Here is a 25,815-nt window from a genome sequence, read left to right as displayed (position 1 = left end):
AAACACAAAATTATAGAATTATAAATACTAGTGACCTATCAAAATCATTTTGTTCTTTTATTTTGTATAAATACTTGGTCTAGTCATTATAGATCATATTTTAAATTCTTATTTTATAGCATATCACATACTATACCAAAAATATAAAAATACAAAATCTCTTTAATATATCAATTTTTAAAATAATTTTCATTAGTCCCACAGGGATTATCTGATAGGAAATACTATTTGAATCTAATAAACATATATTAAGCCTCACCTTGGTTCTAAATATTTGCTATCTGCTATAGTAGTCTGTAGCTGTTGAGCTCTTGATATGTGCCTAATATTATTGAGCTGTGCTGTGCATGTAAAATATACATCATTTTTCAGAGATTTGGCACAAAAAAAAGGAATGTAACAAAATCTCATTAATTTTATATTGATCAACATGTTGAAATGATAATATTTTGGATATATTGGGTTAAATAAAATATATTGTTAAACTTACTTTCACCTGCTTCTTTGTATTTTTTAATTTAAGATTACATTTGTGGCTCGCATTTGTGGTTCACCTTACATTTCTATCAAATAGTACTGTTTTATTTCCATTTATTCATTTTTTCATATTTTCATTTATTTTTTCAGATTAATAATCACAACTTTATAGGGTAGACATTTTCACTGCCATTTTATAGTTGGGAAAACTGAGACTTAATGAAGTGACAGACCCATATACAAACCTACAAATTCTGATTTCCTTTTCTTTGCTTTTTCTATACCCCCTGTACTGCTCCCTCTACTATTAAACATGAATGCAAATTGAAGGCAGCTTTTGGGATTTAATTGTTTCTAATAATTTTTATATAAAAGAATTGAAATCAGTTGAACACAGAATAGAAGGGAATGGATCTACTTAATCTTCTGTGTTCATTTCCCCCCCACCCCCCGACACTTAATAGCCAATAGTGATTGCCTTTGTATCTATAGTCATTTGGTTTTAGTTTTTATTTATTTGTAAAAGTCTTTTCAGTCTCTGGCATCACAGGTACACAGAAAGGTATCCACAGGTGCTGTCAAGGTCTCAGATGCCTCTTAGATGTTTTTATAATTCAAATATTTTATATAATAATTGCATAAATTGCATATAGTTTTCATATTCTCTGATGACATATTCTTTTCTTTTTTTAAAGACAGGGTCTTGCTAAGTTACCCAGGCTGGGCTTGGATTTGTGATCCTCCTACCTCACCCTCTTTAGTAGGTGGGATTATAGGAAAGTTTCACGGTACATGGCTCTCTTGGTCTTTCAAGAAGACTCTATCCCCTCAAGCTCTGTATAGTCAAGAATCTCACGTTGGTGTCCTGGCATTTCACTTTGTTCTGTGTATATCATAGACCATATTTAGGCATTTCAGGTAAACAGTAGTGAAGTTGATAACAGGTTCATAGTGAGTTTTCTCAGTTTTTTAGATGGGAAAATAAATCAGTGTCTAAAGCTATGGCTATCCTCTTGAATTGGATGAATTTAGAAAAGCAAAATAAAGAAGGTTTCAAAAATCCCAAATTCTCCTCATTTAATTAGCCAAAACAATAAATATTTGATGAATAAAGAAATTTTGAGTTTTGATCAAACACAAAGTAGATTATTTTATTTTAGGAAAAAGTCTTTAAACTTTACTGTAATGAGATTTGAACTAAACAGAGGAAGAGTAAAAGAAATAGGGTGAAAATTCATTAAAGTTAGGATGAACTTTCATTCACTCATTCAACAAACATTTACTGAACCTTTTACTGTCTGCCAGGTATTATATTACATTATATGGGTTTAACTCATTTAATTCTCATAACTTTTTCTTGGAAATAGTGTTATTCCTGTTTTATAACTAAGGATAATGAGGTTAAAGAGATTAGGTAGTATACCATGACCCATGATATTTTGAGATGGAAACATCATTTGAATGGGGAAAAATCAACTTCAAGATCCTGGGCTCAGCTGGGCATCGTGGCATACATGTGTAATCCCAGCTACTTGGGAGGCTGAGGCAGGACCATCATGAGTTCAAGGTCAGATTAGGCAACATGGGACCCTTTCTCAAAAAAAAAAAAAAAAAAAAGACCCTTATGCCTGAGGAGACTCTCAAATAAAAAATAATTTAACAAAGCTGAATTTGACCATGTCTTTTATATTATTCTCCTAGCATAACTATTTACTGTGTTTTCCTTTTCACAATTAAATAAAATTATAATATGTGGATATATATTTTAGAGGTATATTTTGTCAAATATATTGAACTACTTGTGGAGAGAAATGACAGATTTCAAATTAGGAAAGGAAATTAGAAATAGTTGACATAAATAGAATATTTAAGATGCAGCCGAAGAATATGTTATAACATTATAACATCAAATTCTTATTAGAAAGAAGAAAGTTCTCTAACCACTAATACAAGCTTCTACCTTAAGAAAATAGAAAGATAAAAAAAATTAAACCCCAAAGGAGCAGAAGAAATGAAATAAAAATAAGAGCAGAAGTCAATGAAATAAACAGAAAAATAATAAAGAAAATTAGTGAAACCAAAAGCTGATTCTTTGAAAGTAAGTAGTCAATAAAATTAATAAGCCCCTGGTGAGACTTATCAAGGAAAAAAGGGAGAAAGAGAGAGAGGACTCTGCGAATTAACAGCAGGAATGAAAGGATTATCTGTCAAAGGATAATAAGGAAGTGCTATGAACTATTCTGTGCACATAGATTCAGCAACTTAGATGAACTGATTTATGATTGCAAGATAAAAATCATAAAATTCACTCAGAATTAGTCAACATGAACAGTTCTATATCTATTAAGGAACCTGAATTTGTGAAGAAAAAAAAAAAAACTTGTGAAAAAGAAAATTCTAGACTCAGATACTTTCATTGGTGAATTCTACCAATCCTTTAAGGAAGGAATAATACCAATTCTGAACAATCTCATTCAGAAAATAGAAGAGAAGGGAATGGTTCCCAGTTCATTTCATAAGGGTAGCATTACCATGCTATCAAAACAAGATGAAGACATTACAAGAAAAGAAAATTATGGACTAATATCCCCTTTGAATATAAATACAAATATACTCAACACAATGTGAGCAAAACAATGTTTGTAACAGTGGCATTCAGTATAGCCAAATGGTGGGAAATACCCAATGTCTATCAATGTAAAAAAAAATGTGATACATTCAAATAATGTATTTGACCTTAAGAAGAAACAAAATTATAATGCTACAACATTGGATGAACAGTGAAGTGAAATAAGCCAGGGGCTAGGGTTGTAGTTCAGTGGTAGAGTACTTGCCTCACGCGTGAAGTACTGGGTTCAATCCTCAGCACCACAGAAAAATAAATAAATAAAAATAAAGATATTGTGTCCATCTACAGCTAAAAAAAATATTTAATAAATAATTAAGTAAATAAAAGTAAATAAGGTACAAAAAGTATTGTATGACTTCACTTTTATTAGACACTTAGAGTATTCAAATTCATAGGAGTCAAAAGTAGAACGGGTGGTTATGAGGGTTATGAAGAAGGGGAGAATGGGAAGTCCTCATTTAATGGGTATAGAATTTTAGTTTGGATGAGGAATAAGTTTTGTGAAGGAATGTGGGCATGGTGGCACACGTGTAATTCCAGCTATTGTGAATGCACTTAGTCACTGAACTGGTACACTTTAAAACAGTAAATTTTATGTTTTTAAATATTTTACCACAATAAAATAGGAAAAAGAACAGATAGAGCATTCCTAATCCCAAAATCTACAATACCCTGAAATCCAAAACTTTTTAAGCACTACTGTGACACTGTTTCAAATTTCGGAGTATTTTAGATTTAGATTTTTAGGTCAGAGATATGCAACTGGTGAAGTTTATGCAAATATTCCCAATTCAAAAAAGTTCCAAAATCTGAAACACTTCTGGTCCCAAGCATTTCAGATAAAGATGAAGTTTTTAGATGCTTGATTTCTTTGAAAGTAGCCAATAAAACCAATTCAATAAGCCCCTGGCAAGTTTGCTCAAGGAAAAATGGGGGGGGGGGGGGGGGAGAGAGAGAGAGAGAGAGAGGATTCTGCAGATAAACAGCATCAAAAATGAAAGGATTACCTGCAGGTCCTGTACCAGTACGCTGAATCCAGTACCTCATAAAGAGGATATATTATGGACCTTATAATTTGCTATAATTTAGCTCCTCCATACAAAATCACCACTAGATTTACTTTTTTAAAGCACATACCTAATCAAGTCATTTTCCTTCTGAAAATCTTCAATCTACCAAGTAAACTTTTTCACCTGACACTCAAAGCTTGCTATAGTTGGGTCACAGTTTACTTTTCTGACCAAGTCTACTACCCCTCTTGCATATTTGTGTGATGCTCTAGCACAACTGAGGCTTTCCAGAATGCTTTTCTCTCCATGCTTTTACATGTCTTCTTTTTTCTTCCTTGAATTCTCCCCTTCCTCCTGACCAATCTTTACCAGATAAATTGGACTTACATTTCAGAATCTAACTAAATTTTCCCTCTCCTGAATGTTTTTGTAATTTCACTATCTGGTTATCTAACTGGGTTATCTCTTTACAACATATACCTTCTCTCTCTACCCCCTGCCCCGATCCCCCACATTGTTATTTATTATTTATATATTTTGCAGTACTGGGGATTGAACCCAGGACCTGTGTGTGCCAGACAAGAGCTCTACCAATGAGCTCTACCTTCATCCTTGTACTGTACATCTCTTAACTTTCCCAAGCATTTATTCTACACTTGCCTATTGGTACTGATTCTGTGCCAGAGCCTGGAAGTTCAAGAATGAATAAGATAAGTCCCTTCCTCCAAGTTTAGCATCCTCACACAAAAGACAGGCATATAAACATAAGTGTTTCAAATAACATTTTAAATGCTTACCCAGAAATAAATAAAAGGTACTTACTAGTTGTACTTCTATTTTACCTTATATATAACATTAGTCCTAGTTTTTTTTTATTAAGAGTACAAACACCTTCAGGACCAGATATCTCTGTATTCACCTCTAGCACTTAATTTCTTGCATTAAGTGTGCATAATTAAATACTGGCAATTAGTGCTGAGTTGTTTTTATTGGATTTCTTTATCAAGACAACTAATAAATCTTAACCAAAAATTTCACAACTATTTCTTTAGTCTTTTTCTTATCGGACATTATCAGCAGGCATTAAGCAACCTTAAAATCCTGTGTGGCAATGGAATATTACTCAGCAATAAAAGAGAATAAAATCATGGCATTTGCAGGTAAATGGATGGAGTTAGAGAAGATAATGCTAAGTGAAGTTAGCCAAATGCCACATGTTTTCTCTGATTTAAGGAGGCTGATTCATAGTGGGTGGAGGGGGAATATGGGAGGAATAGACAAATTCTAGATAGGGAAGAGGGTTGGAAGGGGAAAGGAGGAAGAATGGGCTTAGAAATGTTGGTGGGATGTGATGGTCATTATTATCCAAAATACATGTATGAAGACAGGAATTGGTATGAATATACTTTGTATACAACCAGAGATATGAAAAATTGTGCTCTCTATGTCTATTAAGAATATGCATTCCTCTGTCATATATAAATTTTTAAAAAATCCTGTGTGGTTCCTGTATAGAAACTCAAAGCACTAAATAATTTTAGCACTTTACACAGGAACTAATCTGCTCCTTAAGGTTAATTTCACATAGATAGTAGTAACAGCCAAAAGTTGCTGGAAATAATTGTGAGTTATGAGAATGCCATCTATCTGATAGTTCTAGGATGAAATATAAGGTGGGAAAATGTTTGATTCATCTGTGTGAATAAAATAATGCACAATGCATATATATATATATATGTGTGTGTGTGTGTATATATATATCATATATATGTAATATGTGTTCTTTATGAAATTTTATTTAGGTTCTAAAATCTCTAGGGATGTAGCCTTAAAATTATTAGACTCTCATTGAAATATTATGATTTAAGACGTTTATTCACTACAAACTTGATATTTTAATTATCATACATGAAAACAAGTCATATCCTTGTATTCCCATGGCTCTGTTAAACCATGGCAATGAAGTTCAAATAGTAAGGCTTATGTTAAAGATATTTTATCTGCAAATGAAATAAGATAATTTTTTGTTTCTTATAGAAACAACCAAATATGTAGCTCTTTATTTAAAAAGAGGTAATATTAGCAAACACTCAGTTTAAATAGAATCTTGTGAGCATTTATTATAAAAGAAAAAATAAATGGTACCTTATCAAAAGTAACAATTTCATGAAATTAAAAACTTCTATTCTTCTCAGTACACCTTTTTAAAAAATGAAAAGGTAAAACACAGACTGGGAAAAAGTATTGGGAATGCATACAGCTTACATAGCACTTATATTGAGCTGTTTTGAATAAAATTTCCATGAACATTCTTGTTTATGTTTTTTAGGTGCTGATATCTCTTGGGTTTCTACCTAGGAGTGGAATTGGTGGAGTCATAGTGTAGGGATTTGTTTATCTTTAGCAGATAGTGCCAAATGGTTTTCTAAAGTTGTGTGCCTACTTATATTCTCACCAACAATGTGTAAGAGTTCTAGTTGTTCCATATCCTTTTAAAACTTGATATTATTGGTTCTTTTAATTTAGCTTTCTTGGGAATTCTGGCATGATAGCTTATTATGGTTTTAATTTGCATTTTTACATAACTGATCATGTTGAGCATTTCTTTTATGCTTCTTGGACATTATAAAAACAATTAAATATATAACTTTTTATAATAAACAGGTAGTAATATCAAATACTAAATTTGGATATGTAGATTAAAGCTGGATTGTAGATTAAAGATTAAAGCTATTCAGGAATACCTCCTGAATATCTAAAATTTAAAAGACTGATATTGCTATGTGTTAATGGGGATGAAGAGCAAGTGAAACTCACACATCACTGGTGAGAGAGTAAAATGCTACAACCACTTTGGAGTCATCAATTTCTTATATATTTAAGCATATAATTACCATGCGATCCAGCCAACTGCCACTCATAGGTATTTACTGAAGAGAAATGAAATGAAAACTATATCCACAGACTCCTACACAAATGTTCATGGCAGTTTTGTCCATAATAGCGAAAGGGAGTAACCCAGATGGCTATCAATAAGTGGATAAACAAATTGTGGTGCACTAATATAATGGAATACTACTCAGCAATAAAAATAATTGAACTATTCATGTATTCAACAACACAGATGAATTTCAAAAACATGTTGAACAAAAGAAGCCATCTTCAAAGAAGTATATACTACATGATTCCATTTATATGAAGTGTAAGAATAGGCAAAACTAATCTGTGGTGATAAAAGTCAGAAAATGGTTCCCTCTGGGGTTGGTAGTAGAAGTGAGGGTTGTAGGTGTTGACTGGAAAAGGATGATAAGAATGTTTTAGATCTTGTTTTGGGTTGTAGTTACATGAGAGTGTGCTATTCTCAAAACTCACTGAACAGAGAACATTTTAGAATCTATATTTTATTGTATATAAATTATTTCCCAGTTTTAAAAAGTAGAAATAATTGAACCTTATAAAATGAGATTTTAAAGAAACGAATACTCAAGTATAGCTTGTTATCTTTCTTTTCCTTTTGCCATGGGGAGATGGAACCCAGGGCCTCCTACGTGATAGGCAAGAACTACACCCCCAGCCCTTGCCTTTCTTTTTTTATCCTGACATTCGTTAACCACTATTTCATCTAACCCTGATCTCTCATAGGTTGATTAGGATATTACACTAACTTTCCTGGAGTTGCATCTTGGCTTCCTCAACCTGGGAATATAGCAATCCTTGTTCTAAAACATATCCACAGTACTTTCAACCAGTATGATACCAAAAGCCTTTGATGTAGCTTGACCTCAACTGAAAGTTTGAGCTAATGTGGGGTAATAGACATAGTTTAGTTTGCATTTCTCATTTCCAGATCACTTAATATATACCCCCTGGCCTTAGCTTGAGACATCTTCTGTCTTCACAGGGTCAGAGAAAAAAAAGTCTTCTGTTTGTAGAAAATATGAAAACCAATACAACTTAAACTTTTTCCTGAATAGAAGGAATTGATCTTCTATTTTGGTCTTAAGAGTCAGTTTTTCAAAAAGTCAGATTTGTAGCATCTAGATTTCAATCCTTTCCCTAAAGCAAATGTATAACAAATGATTAATAAACTTTTAAAATGTAATTGTAGGTATTTTCTTGACAATCATAAATTAATTTTAAATAAGTTATAAAGTGTAAACATTAATTTCTTCCACAGCTCCAGTTAAAATGTACCTGTATACACCCTTAATAAATAATACCAATGAGAGAGTCAAATTTGCAATGATAGGTCATAATTGGGAAGCAACATTGTTCACTGTACTTAGAATGCATTTTATGAAATCTTTTCTCTGCCATTATATATCATTAATTAATTGGTTACTGATTATGTAAGCATGATTAATAAATTATAGGCCCCTATGGACTGAGACCATAGCTTATATTTTATTTATATTCTCTGATACCAAATGAACACAGAAAACAAATAGATCTGGATATGAGAGAGACATGTACAGTGGACTTAAGGTAATTCACAAATCATTTACATTAATTCTAGAAATGTTACTTATGTATATATGACTGATGATTTTGTCTAGCATTTTGAAGCATCAGTATGCTTAAGATAAAGCTTTGAAAATATTCTGCTTGGAGTGATTGATTCAAAAGAGCTAAACATTTGCCCAGCTTTCAAAAATTCCTTCCTATTCCCCACTTAATGGTAGAGATTGAAAATACCATTTCTTAAACTATTACCAAGCAGTAATTAAAACTGAACTGTGTACTTTGCCCTTTCTGTGGCTGAGGATACTGACAAATCCATGCTTTTTAAGTCTTCTAGATTTCAGGCTACATGGGAGAAAAAAAAAATCTTCCAATTTAACAAATTCTAAGACCCTGAGATTTTATCACTCTTTTCTTAATCTTGGAATCAATTTAAACAGTTATTACAGAAGCAATTTGTAAGGTTAATAGTGAACCATGTGTAAATTTATTACTAAGAAAATGAAAGCCACATGATCTGCCCATAAATAATTGATAGTTTATTTTTCCATTTGAAGATATTTATCATATATTGATAGCCTCAAATAGTTCTTAATCTTCATTAGGTCATAAAAGCCTTTGAGAATCTGATAAATTTTTTTCCTCCCTCCCCCTTCCTTCCCACCTCTTTTTTTCCTCCCCTCCCTCCCTCCCTCCCTCCCTTCTTTTTTTTTTTTAAAGAGAGAGAGAGACAGAATTTTAATATTTATTTTTTAGTTATCGGCAGACACAACATCTTTGTTTGTATGTGGTGCTGAGGATCAAACCCGGGCCGCACGCATGCCAGGCGAGCACGCTACTGCTTGAGCCACATCCCCAGCCCCCCTCCCTTCTTTTTTTCCTTCCTCCCTCTCTCCTTCTTGTCTTCCCTTCCTCAAATATTTTTTAATAGCCTACCACGTACCAGATATTGTTCCAGGAGGCCTATGCTTTGTACCTCTCCATCCTCTGAAATACCTATTTGCATATATACATACCATTTAACAGATAATTTTAGGGATATTATTGAACTTCTGAAATGCTCTAGGGTCAAGAAACATCTTAAATATAATTTACAGCTAAAAATACTTGACATTCTTGCCAGGCAGAAACTTAGTATTTGCAGGAATAACAATAGAATGCCTTTCTTTTTAGGATTACCCAGCAATATAGATCTTCAAAGTAAACTCATTCAAATTATGAATAATGTGGAATGGGAGACAAGGAATTTGCTATGTCATATCCAGACTAGACAAGCTATACAATCTTGAAGTTCTTTTACTGCATGTGAGAGGAGTTGTTGGTTGCCCCAGGTAACCTTCAAGAACTTTAAGTCTGTACTTCTTAATGAGAAAGAAAAGAAAGCCACTGAAATTTAAAAATTATAATGTGATCACTGAATTCACTTTGTGTCTTTAATCTTCCTTTACCATTCTAACTGAAAAATTGACCTATTTATTATGCCCCATTGCATAGAGAGCTAGTGTGTTTTAATATATGATTAAGGGTTACACATCTACTATGACTTGAGTGATGGAACTTGTCACTCTGACCTTAAATCCAGAATTAACTTTTTCTTCTCTGTCAGTACTCCACTCATGCTGAAAAGAAGGGATCTAAACTCTGAAGGAGACAATTTATCTAAAGAACTGCCATTCTGTCAATTAAAGAAGTCTCTGTTGGGCATAGTGACACATCCCTGTAAATCCCAGTGACTTGGGGGCTCAGGCAGGAGGATAACAAGTTTGAGACCAGCCTCAGCAACTTAGCAAAACCCTGTCTCCAAAAAAATAGGGCTGGGGTTTTGGCTCAGCCGTAGAGTGCTCGTCTAGCACATGAGGGGCCCTGGGTTCTATCTTCAGCACCACATAAAAAATAATAAATATATAAATAAATAAAGGTATTGTGTCCAACTACAACTAAAAAATAAATATATTTAAAAAAAAAAAACAAAAAGGGCCTGGGATATAGCTCAGTGGTAAAATACCCTTGGGTTCAATCCCCAGTACCTGCCCCCGCCCCAAAAAAAATGCTCTTAAAGACTTCAAGTAAAATTTCACTTTTGAGCCTTGGTATCTGGATTTCGTAGTTTGTTTTTCCATGTGTTGAGTGGTGATATCTGATAACTCCTTGAAACACACACACACAAGCATGTGTATGATAATGGGTAAACCATACTTCTTTTCATCCAGACCACACAACTTCTACAACTTCTACACTTCCATCATAAACGAGTAGGGACTCACATATAGGACAGTCACCTTAGTGGGGAAAAAAAAATATATATATATGTATACACACACACACACACACACACACACACTTATTTAACTTAACAACCTGGCATGCTTTGATGAAGAAGAACCCATGTGGCAAAATTATATAGGTGACATATAGCTACTATGTGAGAATCATATAGGTGACATATAGCTACTATGTGAGAATATAATCAAAGTAGAGTCCCTGAACCATGAATATTTAAGATTCTTGGCTTTACCAAGGAACCATCCATGTAGTAATGCTATTTGGATTCATACACTGCAGTTGAGGCTTAGAGTTGTATGATATTTTATATTTTTGTTTGAGAAAGCCCAGTTTGAGGCCTAGAAGAAGTTTAAATCTTGGCAGAGACAGTTTGAATTCCAAAACATTTCTTCAATGCTTAGTGAGTGAAGCATCTTTAGTCTGTGTGCCCTAACACAGTACTTTGCATATTGTAAGTGGTCATTATGGCTGTATTGAGTTGTTCATGTGTATTCTTTTACATTCTGTTTTTTGTTACTGGGTTTTGTCCAGAACTTATTTAGAAAATGGTTTCGAATAATCTAATTCAGGAATCAAGTTTAATTTACTTCTTAAATCCACAGAAGGAAAATTTATAATTGTTCCACATTCTTATCAGTTTTGGAGGAAGAAAAGCTATTTTGACCAAGAACTGATGTTAGAATTATTCTATATACAACCTAAGGGCTTTTATTTCAGAGTAGAACCAAAACATGACTTAACTGCTTACAACTAAAAAGACTTGGAAAAGTGGTATGTCCTATATCCATACTCATGGATTAAAGTCAAAATTTTAAAAGTACAGAAACTCTTGAGTCACTTTTCTTGTATTAGAAAGTAGCAATAAAGTCTTCTGATTAAACCAGTGCTATGTAAAATCTTAGAAATTTTTCAGTGACCATGTGTTTTATAGTTAGGCTATTTTCAGCAAAGCTGTTTCTGTCATTGTTAAACACTTGATTAAATCATCTGATTCAAATATGAGGACGTCTGTTCTTCATTGTAATATATCTTTTACCTGTAGAAATACTCTCTGTTTTATATTTAGTTTAAACATACTTTTCTGACAAACTACAATTATGTAAAACTGGATTTATTTCCCTACATTAAGATTCACTTAAAGAATTTTCAGTGTGTTGCTGGAATAATTGACATTGCATATAAATCTTATATTTGTAAGATAATTTAGGTACTTGTAATGTAAACTTGAGATTACTATTATCTGACATGACTGGAATATAAATATAGTAGTTTTCTTCTAGACCAAGTTACTGTTGGTTACTTTGTTCTGTGTTCTTCCATAACGAAGAGAAATGTGTTTGACTTTGCAGATTTGTTGTATACTTTGAGCTCTTCCTTGCTAGTGCCTGACAAGTAGTTCAGAAGAATGATATGTGGTAGAATTGTTGTAATAATAAACACACATACAATGAGTATATTAGTGTCTGCACTCATATCCTAATGGCAAAATTCCATCAACATTACTTATGCCTACAGATGTGAAGTATTTGAGGCAAAAGAAACCCATAGTGAAGTTACAAGGAAAATAGAAGGGACATTATTAGTTGAATCCTCATTCTGTAATCTCTGGTAGAAGGTGTCATTGAATGGTAGAGGTGTCTAACACATGTAGGCCACAATGCTTAATGAAGCCAGAATTGATATTAACAAGGATTGCCCATGATTTGAGCTTTAAGTCTTCACTTTCAGTTTAACTCAGCAGTTATTTGAACAAATAACTCTGTTCCACACTAGTTGCTGTGCTGGATACATTAACATAGCCCTACCCTTCAGGAGTTTATAGCCTAGTGAAAGGAACAGATATATAAATACATACATACACACACACACACACACACACACACACACACACAAAAGCACACAAATGTACAAAAGAAGCTATGGGAACAGAGTAAAAATTGGGAGTTAGAAGAGTGAAAATACTGGGTCTTCAAGGATGAATAGGGGTTCAAAGAAAGGAAGATGTTTAAGGAAATCCCTGTTTGGAATTTGTGGCCTAGGAAATTTTGAAATTAACCAGCAAGGTTATAAACAAAGTGAAAATATAAATTTATGTGGCCAAAAAAGCAGATTAAGTTGTTGATATTTCTATTTATTATTAAGTGTGGGTTTTCCTACTTCCTAATTTTTTCAGAAGTTTCTTGACTCTCTTAAATCTCTTAGAGATTTCCCCTGAAATAAAATTAGGAATCAGTACACAGGGTAGAAGATTCCACCTGACTTTTTGTGACCCTGAAGGTAATAGCAAAAGTCAACATTCTCAATTGGGGAGGGTATGGCTTCTGCGTGGATTAGAAGATCTAATGACCTAGCATGCATTTGTTATAAAGGAAAACTTTCTGAAAGATAAATCCATCTTTTACTAGTATACTTATAGTGTACTAGTACATATTAATTTAATCTACATTAGCATAATACTTTAGTTACAGGTTTTTTGTTTACCTGTTTGTTTTTAATGGTCTTAACTTTCTAATGAAGTTTATTTAGAAAGGGGAGGGTTGTTTTTACTGTTCAGGTTTTCTACTGTTTCCCCCCTAATGCTCATGAGTATTAGTCACCCATAAAATAGAAACTGCTTCTCATCTGCTGTGAACCTTCCAATATCCCAACATCATGGGATCCCTGATTTGTGAGGTGCAGTAAAACTATGTCACATGAAAAGAACCAGACCCAGAACCAAAGATAACAGTGCTATGTAGACTCTCTGTGGCCGGTGAAGATTTTGTTTTACAAGATGTGTCCGTGTTTGGTTAGTAAAGCCAAAGCAGAAGGTGAATGAAAGAACATTACTTTAAAGGCATTAAAGAACACACCAAAGGAAAGCATTTTTTTAGCGCAGACATTCCAAACTGGGTAGAAGCACAGAATCAGCCCAGAGCCAGCCAAGCATGGCCTGTTTCCCATCTATGGATGCCAGTTACATAGGCAACGAAATTGCTGTTCCGACACTTACTGCTGTAAAAATACTGCCCCTACTAGAAACCTCCATTCCCCTGCTTTTTCTTTTTCCTTCCTTCTTCTCCCATCTTTTTCTTTCCTCATTCATTTCCTTTCTTCTATCCTTCCTTTTTTCCTTTTGAGAGTCCACATGAACCTTGGTCTAAAGAAGACTTTTCCAATCTTATAGCCAAACCTAGAAATCAATCAAATATTAAAATGATTTTTTTTACTACTTCATTTCTTTCTCCTGGAAGGCTGGAAGGGGCACATATTTTAGAGAAAACAGAATCAAGAAAATGACTGGCTAACCCTTCGAGCCTTGTTAGATCACAGGTTCTTCCTTAGCAAAATAGGTTACTGAACTGCACACTTCTTAGTTGACTTGTAGGTCTGAAATTTCACGGTTATAGCTTCCTAACTGTTAAAGTATCTTTCAGTCTTCCAAAGGGTGAGACTGCATGTGCCTGCTGCTTACCACCAAGTCCTAGTCATCAGTATCGTCCAACTTGTAAAAGCTTGAACAAAATAAATGGTGCAGTTAATCAAGAAATACTGTATTTAAACAAAGTTTCTAAAACAGGCATTCATACCAAATATATGATTAGATGCCTTCATCTTTACATTAAGATTATTATTCTAGTCATTTGAGAAAGACTTCTTGAAAAGAATGGAGTCTGAAGAAATTTTCTTAGAATTTTGCTCTATTCCAAAATGCCCAAAAGAGATTTGTGTAACTCGTCACTACCATGTTTCCATGGCTTTTGCTAGTAGAAGAGAGGACCTGTCAGCCTTCCAAGAAAAACACATTTCCCTTTCCTTTTGACAGGAATAAGTGAAGGGAGGGAAGGAAGCAATAACGGAGAGAAACAGTGAGCCCAAGCCCCACCAAAGCAGACAGCCTGACTATTTAAACTTTACCAGGCATCATTTAAACTAACGATAACATGCCTTCTTTTTAAAATTTACACAAATATTAGCCCGAATCCTTGTTAAATGATTACAAGCTACCATTTATGATTTGGAGTGGAAAGGTATTTGGGGTAAAATATAAAACAAATGCTAAATATCTTGGGCAGATTGAATAGAAATATTTGTTAGAAACATAGACAGAATGGGGTAAATCTAAAATGAACTAATGCACCATGCTAATGAGAATCAAAGGGTTCCAAATGAAAATGTGCATTTAAGTGATATTTGATGTTGGCTGTAATGACCTCTAACTCTCCTCTTAAAATTTGATTAGCTTGCTATTTTTCCACTAAAGAAACTTAAAAGAAGAAAATTCCTTTATTGAATATAATCAGCTTGCTCTCTGTCTTATCTGTGTGTACACACAAAGTTCAGACATGAAATCTAACATAGAAATTTTCTTCTCCCTGATCTTTCTCACAGAATTAAAAGGAAAGTAGAAAATAGATGTTTTACTATATAAAGGCAGTGTTGCATTCCTTGTTACCTGATATATCATCTTTTCAGTTGAAAATTTTCAAAGAATAGCATTAACCAGGATTGTGCAATTTTAGGCAAAATTTCACAACTGTGCTGCTAAAGTCCCCATTAAATAAAAGAGGACTGCTGAAGAGATGAGTCCTTAGAGTGGAAAGCCATCAGAATGTGACTAGGTATCATTAGGCTGTAAAGAGTAAATTTGTAAACATGTTCTTCCTATTCTTCACTTCACTTTTGGTTTCTTACCTCCAGGAGAGATGTAGAAACAGTTGAGTTGAGCTTCATGCACCAATGTACCCTTGAACTTTACCTCTGTTTCGGCAGACAGGTGACTGGAGAGCGGCTGATATGCAGGTATAGAGGGCTGAACAAATGCTCGGAGCATTGCAAATTTCCAGATGTGTACTAATAGGTTAATTTTAAAACTAAACAAATATCCTGCTTTTGATCTTTTCTCCTTGTAATTTTTTAAAACTCAGAAACTATTCCTGAAGGGACATTTTGGAATCACAAAAGTTTACAGGGTCCATACAATGGCTGCAAATTTAGACTACTTTTAAGTTTTAGAATTCTAAAAGCACACCTTTCTTGTTTCTTGTCTTTTCCTACCTTCCCTGCTGTGCCCACTGCCAGTGTCTGGACAGGCCTCTCACCCAGTGGCTTTACAGGAAACCTTGGATTGAAATGTGAAGTTAATGGTTTCTGTCAGCCTGTCAGTTCATCACCTCCAGAAGGCATGATGAACTCTGGTTTTTGTATATCACCACGAGCTGTTCTGATATGCCCTCTTGTGTAGAAGAGTGATAGGTTTGTACAGAGGTTGGTAGACCTTGGGCAGAAAACTTCAGTTGGAATGTGCACTTTAATGGAATTCACAGCCCCTTTCCCAGTGGAATGCCTCTCAAGTTGCAAAACTATTTTAGGTAGGAAAAAAAAATTTAGAACCAGTTCTAAATTTTATCTTGGTGCCACCTTTCAGTGGCCAGGACAGTTGATAAACCTATTTTTCAATCCACCCCACCCCACCGACGCGCACACGAGCTATTTAAACTTTATGTTCGAACTAAATCCTAACTGGGATGAGAAAATTATTTCAAAATGATCCCATTTTAAAACCATGTTGCTTTAAAGATAAATGTTCAGGTCCTAAAGCAGTCTCCCTGGTGTCTTAAATAATTACTACAAACCCATTCTTTTTTTCACTCTGAGTTGACATTTGAAAGATGTTTTTCTAGCATTTTCTCTCCATAAATCTGTATTCCAGTTATCTCATGGTAGTGTCAATGTCAAGTCAAGCTGCTTTTCTGTTGTATCAACAGTTTCCTTGGCATCCTACCCTTGTGAAAATCTAGTTCCTTATGTCTAATGCCATAAGTGTCTAATATTGAGAAGAATGACACCCAAAATGTTTCTACTAATGGAGTTAACAACACCGATAGCTGGCTTTTCCTCTGCCATTGGGCCTTCTGTTTCTTGTTTTATACTGTGTTTTTCTCCCTTTCTATCACCTTTGTCCTTTGATAGTTTTGGGAAACTCAGTATCCAAGGAAAGAATGTTTTCCCTGGAGCCAAAAAAAGAACAGAGCAGGCTTCTAGGATTGTAACTAAAATTAAAGCCACCAAAACACATAAACTAATTCCAATTTATTTAGTGGTTGAACATCAATAATCCAATCTGCTTTTACCTACAAGAATAGGAGAGTAGGAAGGTTGGTGTGTAGGAATCTTTGTAGGGAATCAGGAGCAGGGAATGAGTGCTGTGGACTGGAAACAACCTTGAATGTGAAGTTTCCAGATAAGCATTTAAAGATCCTGAGATGAAAGAATTTTATCTTGATACAAAAACTATCATAAAGAACACATCACATTGTGGCACATACCTATAATCCCAGTGGCTCAGGAGGCTGAGGCAGGAGGATCATAAGTTCAAAGTGAGACTCAGCAATTCAGCGAGACCCTGTCTCTAAATAAAATATAGAAGGGCTGAGAATATAGCTCACTTAAGCACCCCTGGGTTCAATTCCCAGTACCAAAGGGGGGTGGGGGAAGGGAACACAGCAACTTCAGAACTCAGATGTTCTTGTTTTCCTTAAAAGATTGTCAGTGTCCTAAGGAGGAACACATTGATGTTCAACCACTTAATAAGTTGGAATTAGTTTTGTGTTTTGGTGGCTTTAATTTTAGTCTGATTTTTATCTAAAAGGTTAACATGCATCAAGAAAAAGCTGGGATTTTGTGTCCACTTTTATCCCCTTCAAATATAGGTGGATAAAATAAAGATTCCTCATACACTGAGAATTACACAAAGTTTAAAACCTCATTGCCAACTCTTGGCAAGTTAATAATTCAGATTCGTAAGGTTCCTCTTTAAGATCCCTGCTTAAAATAGCACTCACAAAACATTTTCATAACTTTTGCTCTCTGAGTTTTTACTGTCAAGAACAGAAGTTTCATACCTTGGCATTGACCAGGAAAGGAGGGGGGGAAACGGTAGAGTTAAAATATCCCAGCTGTTTTAATGACAAAATAATATTAATATAAATAAATGTTTTGAATTTTTTTATTTTAAAAATGTTTTCCTTTAAAATTTTTATTTTGTTGGCCTTTATTGTTCTATCATAATATTGTTTCTGTTTTCAATGAAGATTTCAAAAATGCATGTATAGTTAATACATGATTAATACCACCAGATTCTCAACTAGATATTTATAAATGTATTTTGGAACTGTTTTAACCTTTACTATAAAGATGGTGGAGATAGGCATATACTAAATTTACTATATAACTCATTTTGAAAAATTATTGAAGGAGTCTAGTGACTATATTATACATTCTTTCAGAACTAAATGATTAAATTATAGTCATATCTAATCTTTCAACAGTTTTAAATTTACTGTACAGACATTTTAGATTTGTTATTAAGTTTTATTTTTTCAAGTGCCCTATCCTAAAGCTCATAAAGCCAGTTTTTTAGTTAACATATTTCTGGGAGAAGGAGAAGGGAGGGAAGTTTCTAGGCATAATCTGAGCATCAGGTTTCTGAATATTTAAAAATAAAAATGAAATGTGTTTATGAAATATGCAAATGGAGGACAGAAACAATGATGTCTTGAAGCCAGGAAGTTTAGAAATCCTAATTTCATTTTCAATCTATATTCATTTGTGTAAGAAGCATTTACCAAATGCCTATTGTGTTAAGGTGCTATATTTCCAAGGAAATAACTTTATTTAGACTGTGTATGTGTGTGTGAGTGTGTGTGTGTGCGCGTGCGCGCAGGAACAGGACTACTACACATGGCTGTATGGACTTAAAGAATTCCAATAAACAAAATAAATCCCTCTAGTGATTTCCCTTTGACTTTCATGAGATTTCCCCTGATCTCTGCACCTTTCTTTTACTTTTTCTTCTCTAGCTTCTTCTACATATGAAAGAAAACATACAAACCTTGACCTTCTGAGTTTGGCTTATTTTGCTTAACTTAATGGTCTCAAGTTCCATTCATTTTCCTGCAAATGACATGATTACATTTTATTTATGGCTGAATAAAATTCTGTTGTGCACATATAACACATTTTCTTTATCCTTTCATCTATTGATGGACACCTAGGCTGGTTCCATAGTTTGGCTATTGTGAATTGTGCTGCTAGAAACTTGGGTACGCATATGTCCCTATGTTATGATGACTTTAATTCTTTAGAATAAATACCAAGGAGTGATATAGCTAGGTTTTATGGTGATTCCATGCCTTGTCTTTTTGAGAAACCTCCATACTGATTTGCAAGTGGTTATACTAATTTACCATCCCACCAACAATGTAAAAATGTTTCTTTTTCTCCACTTCCTCTCCAGCATTTATTATTGTTTGTATTCTTGATGACGGCCATTCTGACTGATATATGAAATGAAATCCCAGTGTAGTTTTGATTTTCATTTCCCTACTTTCTAAAAATGTTGCACATTTTTTCATATATTTATTGGCCATTTTCTTTTGAGAAGTGTCTGTTTAGTTCATTTGCCCATTTATTAATTGGGTTATTTTTGGTATAGTTTTTTGAACTCTTTATATATTCTAGATATTAATCCTTTGTCAGAAAAGTAGCTAGCAAAGATTGTTCTCCCATTCTGTAGGCTCTTTCTTCACATTCCTAATTGTTTCCTTTGCTGTGCAGAAGGTTTTTAATTTGATGTCGTCCCACTTACTAATTTTTGGCATTATTTCCCGAGCTTTAGGGATCCTATTGAGAAAGTTGTTGACTGTGCCTATGTCCTAATGTTGACCCTAGATTTTCTTCTAGGAGCTTTGTAGTTTCTGATCTAATTCCAAGGTTTGTTCCATTTTGAGTTGGTTTTTGTGCAGGGTGAGAAATAGGGTCTAGTTTCATTCTTCTACATAAGGATAACCAGTTTTTCCAGCACCATTTTTTTAAACAGTCTGTGTTTTCTTCAATGTATGTTTTTGGCACCTTTGTCAAGGATCTGATGACTGTAGATGTGTAGATTTGTCTCTGTCTTCTATTCTGTTCCATTGGTCTATGTGTCTGTTTTTATGCCAGTATCATGCATTTTTTGTTACTGTAGCTCTATAGTATCATTTGTAGTCAGGTATTGTGATGACTTCTAGTGCTAGATTTTTAAGCTTCACTCCAATATTGGCTTCATTTGTTTCATAATTATTGAATAAATTAATTTAATACATAAATTATTAGGTATTTTAAGATGAAAAGGAAATTTTTTTTCTATTTTGTGGTTTTGAGGATGCTCATACTTTGTTCAATGTGTTTTTTGCAGTGTCCATTTATGGAATTTGGTTTTACGATAAGGAAGAATGCCAAAGAATTGCAGAGCTTATGAAAAAGTAAGTGTTGAAAAGCTAAATATTTTTCAGGATCTAATGCTTTTGTTGTATTTCTAAGTGTCTATAACTGTGCCATAATCTTAACAGGATGCATCTCTTATAGCAATCATTTCACAGTGATCAAGAAAACATTTATTGCTACTTAATGAATGAAAAGTAGACATAGGAAATGATTTGCTACATTTCACTAGATTTATCATCTAGAGTGACTCAACTCATTTTGTTCTGCCTATGTGAAATACATGAAATATAAGTTGTTCCAGATGGCAGTTTTCCTTAATATTTTCATTTGTAAATTTGCATTTTTTTTTTGCTTTGAAAAGCTATCAGTAAAAAGAACATTCAGAGCCATCCTAAAAGGCTGCTCCAGATCCTCTAACATTTTCCATTTCCTTTCTTTCCTAAATACTTGCTTTAACTATATGTCCATGTTTGTAGGAGCTCTGAATATCCTCCCATGTCTCAAGTGTCAAACACCAAGTACTTAAGATAGTCTTCCTGTTCTATCTCTGGAAAACGGTTTACATTACTGCCTGTCTTCCCACTCTTAGCTTCCCTGATTGCATTGAAAGGAAAGCCCAGGTAGCTGGGCACGGTGGTGTAGGCCTGTAATCCCAGCAATTTGGAAGGCTGAGATTCCAAGTTCGAGGCCAGCTCCAGCCACTTAGTGAGACCCTCAGCAACTCAGTGAGACCCTGTCTCAAAATAAACAAATAAAAAAGGGCTGGGATGTAGCTCAGTGGTAAAGTGTTCTTGGGTTAGATTCCCAGTATAATTTTAAAAAAAGAAAGAAAGGAGAGCCCAAGTAAGCATGCTGTCTGCTCTGATTAGTTTACTTTGATCAGTTCCTGAGCCCTAGGGCTGCTCATTGTGAGGCAGTTATTTCCCTGATATTTATGAGGATGGGTAAGAGACTCAGAATGAAATATTGTTTCCTACAGTGCTGGCTCTCAGCCTGGGACTGGACTAAGTCAAGCACATAGGACAGCTGCTGCCCACGTGCATGTGATGCTGCAGCTTTGTCTGCAAAAGAACCAATTTCCATTTTAAAATCCTGAGGTAGAAAATTATTAAAAAGTGACCCCAAGAAAATGAAAAATGGGGAACACTTTTTTAATAAAAAAATTGATTCCTGAAAATCTAGCTTGCAAGAGCTAATTTTAGATAACTAGCTCAAGTTGCAGATGGTGATTAAGTGTGTTCAAACTGGTATTTAACACCATAACAATGAGTTCCTAGAACATTCACGTTATTGTAAATCGTGCAGTGGATAATAATAGCAGGATTTTTCATATAGATTAAAAAATACCCTGTAACTCAGCCAAGAGGCCATGGTAAAATTGTCAGCATTCTGCAGTAATTGCTTAACAGCTTGGTCAGGAAATTGATTATTTACTAGCAATAAGCAGCCAACTTGTGGGAACAGACCCCTGTCCCAGTTAGAATTAAATCTCTCAATAAATTCTCAGATCTCTTTTTACTGTAAACTTCATGACAATAATAAAAGAATTTGAGCTGAAAGTCAAAGCACACAAAGTGAAAGGCATTTTTCTCAACATTACCTTGCAACATGTAGGAGCAATCTGGTCTCCCTCTGTGTTGTTTTCAGGGCAACAAAATACACTCTTCATTTCATTGCCGTAAGCGCCTTTTAAAATGCTCCTCTTTTCAAAATTGGGATGGATTCTGCACTGTGTCTCTACTGCCAAGGAAGTATAGGATTTGAGCCGCTACACTCAAACTTGCTTTGGCTTCAAGGCACTCTGGGACAAGAAAGGGGAAAAAAAATTCTCTTTGTTGTGCAGTTTCCTCACTACTTGAAAACTCTAAATAGGGCTTTCTTAGCAGTGAATGACAGAGTCCTTTCAAGTGCTCTAAACTAGGAGCTGGCAAACTAACTTCTGAAAGAGAGCAGATAGTGAATATTTTAAGCTTTTCAGGCCATATGATCTCTGTTGCAGCTACTCAGCTCTGCTACAGTACTAGGAAAGCAGCCTTACACAATGCAGAAACAAATGAGCAGGGCTGTGTTTCTAACTTTCTTTACAAAAATGGGTGGGGCACTGAATTTGACCTGCTGGTTATAGTTTGCTGACCCCTACTCAATATTCATAATGTAGTCAATTAAGACCTCACCTCTCGTTTTTCTTCTTTGAATTCCTGAAGTGTTATTTCTAATATGGTTGTAAGAGGATGAAAACAACTGGGTAAGAACTGGGATGGTTTTTAAAGCCATTTGTGTTAAATCAGTTTTCCTTATGTGGCTCTTTCCCTCTGTTTTTCTAGCCTAACTCAGTATGAACAGTTGAAAGCCCATCAGGGAGCTGCAGCAGGAATTTCCCCAGTGATGCCCAATTCTGGAGAGGGCAAAGAAGTAGATATCTTACGAATGCTTACCAAAGCCAAAGATGAATACACAAAGGTGAGCTTTTACCCTTTCTTGTGATACATACTTCAATTCCATTATGGGAATATTATCATTAAGAAAGACGGGTCACTATTCCAAGTAAAATTGCATGGAAAACAAAATGTTTATTTGCTTTTAGGAGGTTAATGGAAACTGCTTTTAAGTGAATTAAAAGGTAGCTTGAGAAATCAATAGTCTTTATATAAACAAACAGCATCCAGTTAGAAGACGCACTAGGAAAGAAGACACCAATAATAGGGTAACAAGGGGCTATGGGCACTTGCCTGGCACGTGTGAGGCACTGGGTTTGATTCTCAGCACCATATATAAATAAATAAAATAAAGGTCTATCAACAACTAAAAAATTATTTTTAAATAGTAGTGACAAATTGCATAAAATCCTTTGTAATAAAATTCATCCAAAAAATGGACAAAACCTGAAGAGAAAAACTTAATAATTTTTGGAAAGCATAAAAATAGACTTGAACAAATATAATTATATGCCCTGTTTTCAGATGAGAAAATTCAACATAAAGTTCTCCTTAAGTCCATAAATTTGAAGTAACCCCTAAGCAAGTACCACTGGTTTCTTTTCTCCTCTTCCTCCTCCTCCTTTTTTTCCTCCTCCTTGTAGAGCTAGACAAGTTGACCATAACGTTCATGTAAAGAAATATACAGGGAATAATAACTGGAAAATCCCTAGCAAAGAACAACAATATTGGCAAGGGTGGGGATAAAGGGACATAAAGGGATAGGGGTGGGAGGCAGGGGCAGAACAAGCTCTATCCGATATTAAAATTTGATATTAAAAATTGAGTTCTAAACTTTTAAAACAATATGAATTGATGGTATTGATACACAAACAGCCAGATGGACCAATGGAATAGATGAGAAGGTCCAGAATTAGACCCAAGTATATGAGAAATTTAGGATCTAATAAAGGTAACTATTTCAGTTACTTAAATGGATTTTTAAATAAACAAGTTGTTTAGGCAACTTGTATTATTTAGAAGAGTACAAAATTGAATCTATACTTTATACCATATGCTGGGGTACATTTCAAATGTATTAGAAATTCATATAACAAAAGAAAACTTATAAGGATTTCTTTGCAATCTAGGAATAGAGAAATCTTCCTAACTGTGCCTTAAAAGCAATTAATTTCAACTACATAAAAATAAACAGTGAATATTTTTTCAAAGTTTTAAAAAAGAAGCAAAGTGAAAAATTATAAAAACAACAGAGAAAAAAAAATTTGCACCTAAAAAATAGGAAGTGGGCTAATTTCCCTATTTTATAAAGAGCTACCAAAAATTGAGAAGTAAAAGATTAACCCTCTCTAGAAAAATGGACAAAAATAAAATTAAGAAGAAAGAAAAGAAAAATCTTAGAATTTTTATTAAAGTAGCTAAAATAAGTATATGTAACTGAATATCAATATCATATTATAACATAATTACTTGGAAAAATAAGAATAACTTCAAAATAGTGTTAGTGGGTTATATTTTAAGGGAAAAAGAATTACAAAGAAATTATGAACTTAAGTGGTTTTATTGTTAGTAGGAATATTAGAATTATAATTTCTCAATTGTCATGGATATAATAAATAAGAAATTACATTAATGTGTCTGGAGCCAAATCCTCGGTGTAAGAGTGAAAAAAAAAGAAATCAAATAAATTAAGTTAAAACTGTATAATGTTAAATATTATTAGTTCACATTTTGTTTCTTAAGTATAGAAACAAAGAATACTGAATCCTCTGAAAAGATCTAGAAATACATGACAACTCAGTAGCAATAAGTATTTTTTGTCCCACAGTGAAAATTTGGTTTCATTTTTATCTTAGAGTGTTTTTATCATTAAAATATCTTATTCAACAATTCATATCTATGTCATACCCGTGATTAAGTATCTAAGGAGCAAAGAAACTCAGTATCTGCCCTTACTCTTGGACTCACTTGACAGCATGTTGGATACCCACAGATGTAAGGAGTGCTAGAGCTGGGAATCCAGGAGCGGATGACACAACCTCCTGCCTTTCAGAACTTTACAGTTGAGTGGGACAATAATCATACCTTAATAACAATACAGAAAATGCAATGAGAGAAATGTGTTAGTCTACGTAGAATCTGGCAAGGATTTGTGATAATCCGGGAGAACAACTTCTCAGGATTCTTCCTTAGAGGAGATTCTGTAATAGATTGTCCTTTTTTTTTTTTTTTTTTTTTAAATAGTTTCCAATGCTTTTACTCACATGATTTTTTTTAAAATTCTAATTTGTTATGTATGGCAGCAGAATGCATTACAATTCATATTATACATATAGAACATAAATTTTCATATCTCTGGTTGTACACAAAGTAAAGTCACACCATTCGTGTCTTCATACATGTACTTAGGGTGATGATGACCATCTCATTCCACCATACCCCTAGATGAACTCTAGATAGAGCACTAAACACTTCTATCATCCAGATTGTTATTTCTAAGTATTATTTTCCCCTAAAAGGTATCTGGGGTCTTTGGAGAAATTTCAAATTGCAGGTCTGGGATAGTAAAGCCACAAATCACTTTATATTATACCTGTGGTTTGGACTATTTTCTCCCTCATTTTATTTGCCTTTCAGAATCCACATATCCTTCCAGGCCACTTTTTACATGGAATTTTTCCACATTTCTACAAATTACCTTCCCGGTAAACCTTTCTTCCATCTGTGTTGTTCTCTCTCCCCCACACAGTCTATGTCTCTGTAGAACTTATTTTGTTTTTTCTCATTTATTACATTTAAGTCAACTTCTCCCACAACACTATCAATTCATTGAGATCAAAATAACATTATATTTATCTTTATGTCCCCATAGTTTTGTTGTTATAAAATGTTGACATGAAATGCAGATGTTTAATTAGAGTACAGACTGTTTTTCTATAAAAATCAAATACACTATTGTCATGTATGTAAGAAATATAAATCAATAAATCAAATACATAATGTCAGTTGCTCCCACTATGAGACAAATAATAGAAGAAATTATTCCTTTCTCCATTAGCAGCCATATGATACAATGTAACTTTCTAGAAGCACCTGCATAATCATGTAGGGGTCTAAATGCTTAGTTTTTCACTGGGTGGTGAATGAACCCTTGGCTCTTTAGGCCTTTGACAACATGGCCTCGGGTTATTCTTAACCCCACTATCTTCTACAAATATTTGAAACTCCTGCCAAGCAGAATAGCAATTTTGCTTTCTGGAAGTGCCTTCTTGTC

At 34.1% G+C, this 25,815-nt stretch overlaps 1 protein-coding gene across 2 annotated transcripts in view; it reads left to right on the top strand.

Annotated features, from left to right (window-relative positions):
- Positions 1–25,815, top strand: part of Dcp1b (decapping mRNA 1B) — a 50,367-nt gene that overhangs the window by 11,664 nt on the left and 12,888 nt on the right. For both annotated transcript variants that reach the window (XM_027951048.3, XM_071610312.1), the window contains 2 exons: positions 20,078–20,144; positions 22,431–22,566. In XM_027951048.3, coding sequence (XP_027806849.2) covers positions 20,078–20,144; positions 22,431–22,566 — 203 coding nt within the window. The remainder of the gene's footprint in view (positions 1–20,077; positions 20,145–22,430; positions 22,567–25,815) is intronic.

This window comes from Marmota flaviventris, chromosome 3 (genome assembly GCF_047511675.1).
Source record: "Marmota flaviventris isolate mMarFla1 chromosome 3, mMarFla1.hap1, whole genome shotgun sequence".
Lineage (NCBI taxonomy): Eukaryota > Metazoa > Chordata > Mammalia > Rodentia > Sciuridae > Marmota > Marmota flaviventris.
The sequence above is the reverse complement of the archived record's forward strand: the minus strand, read 5'-3'. Positions and strand labels throughout refer to the sequence as shown.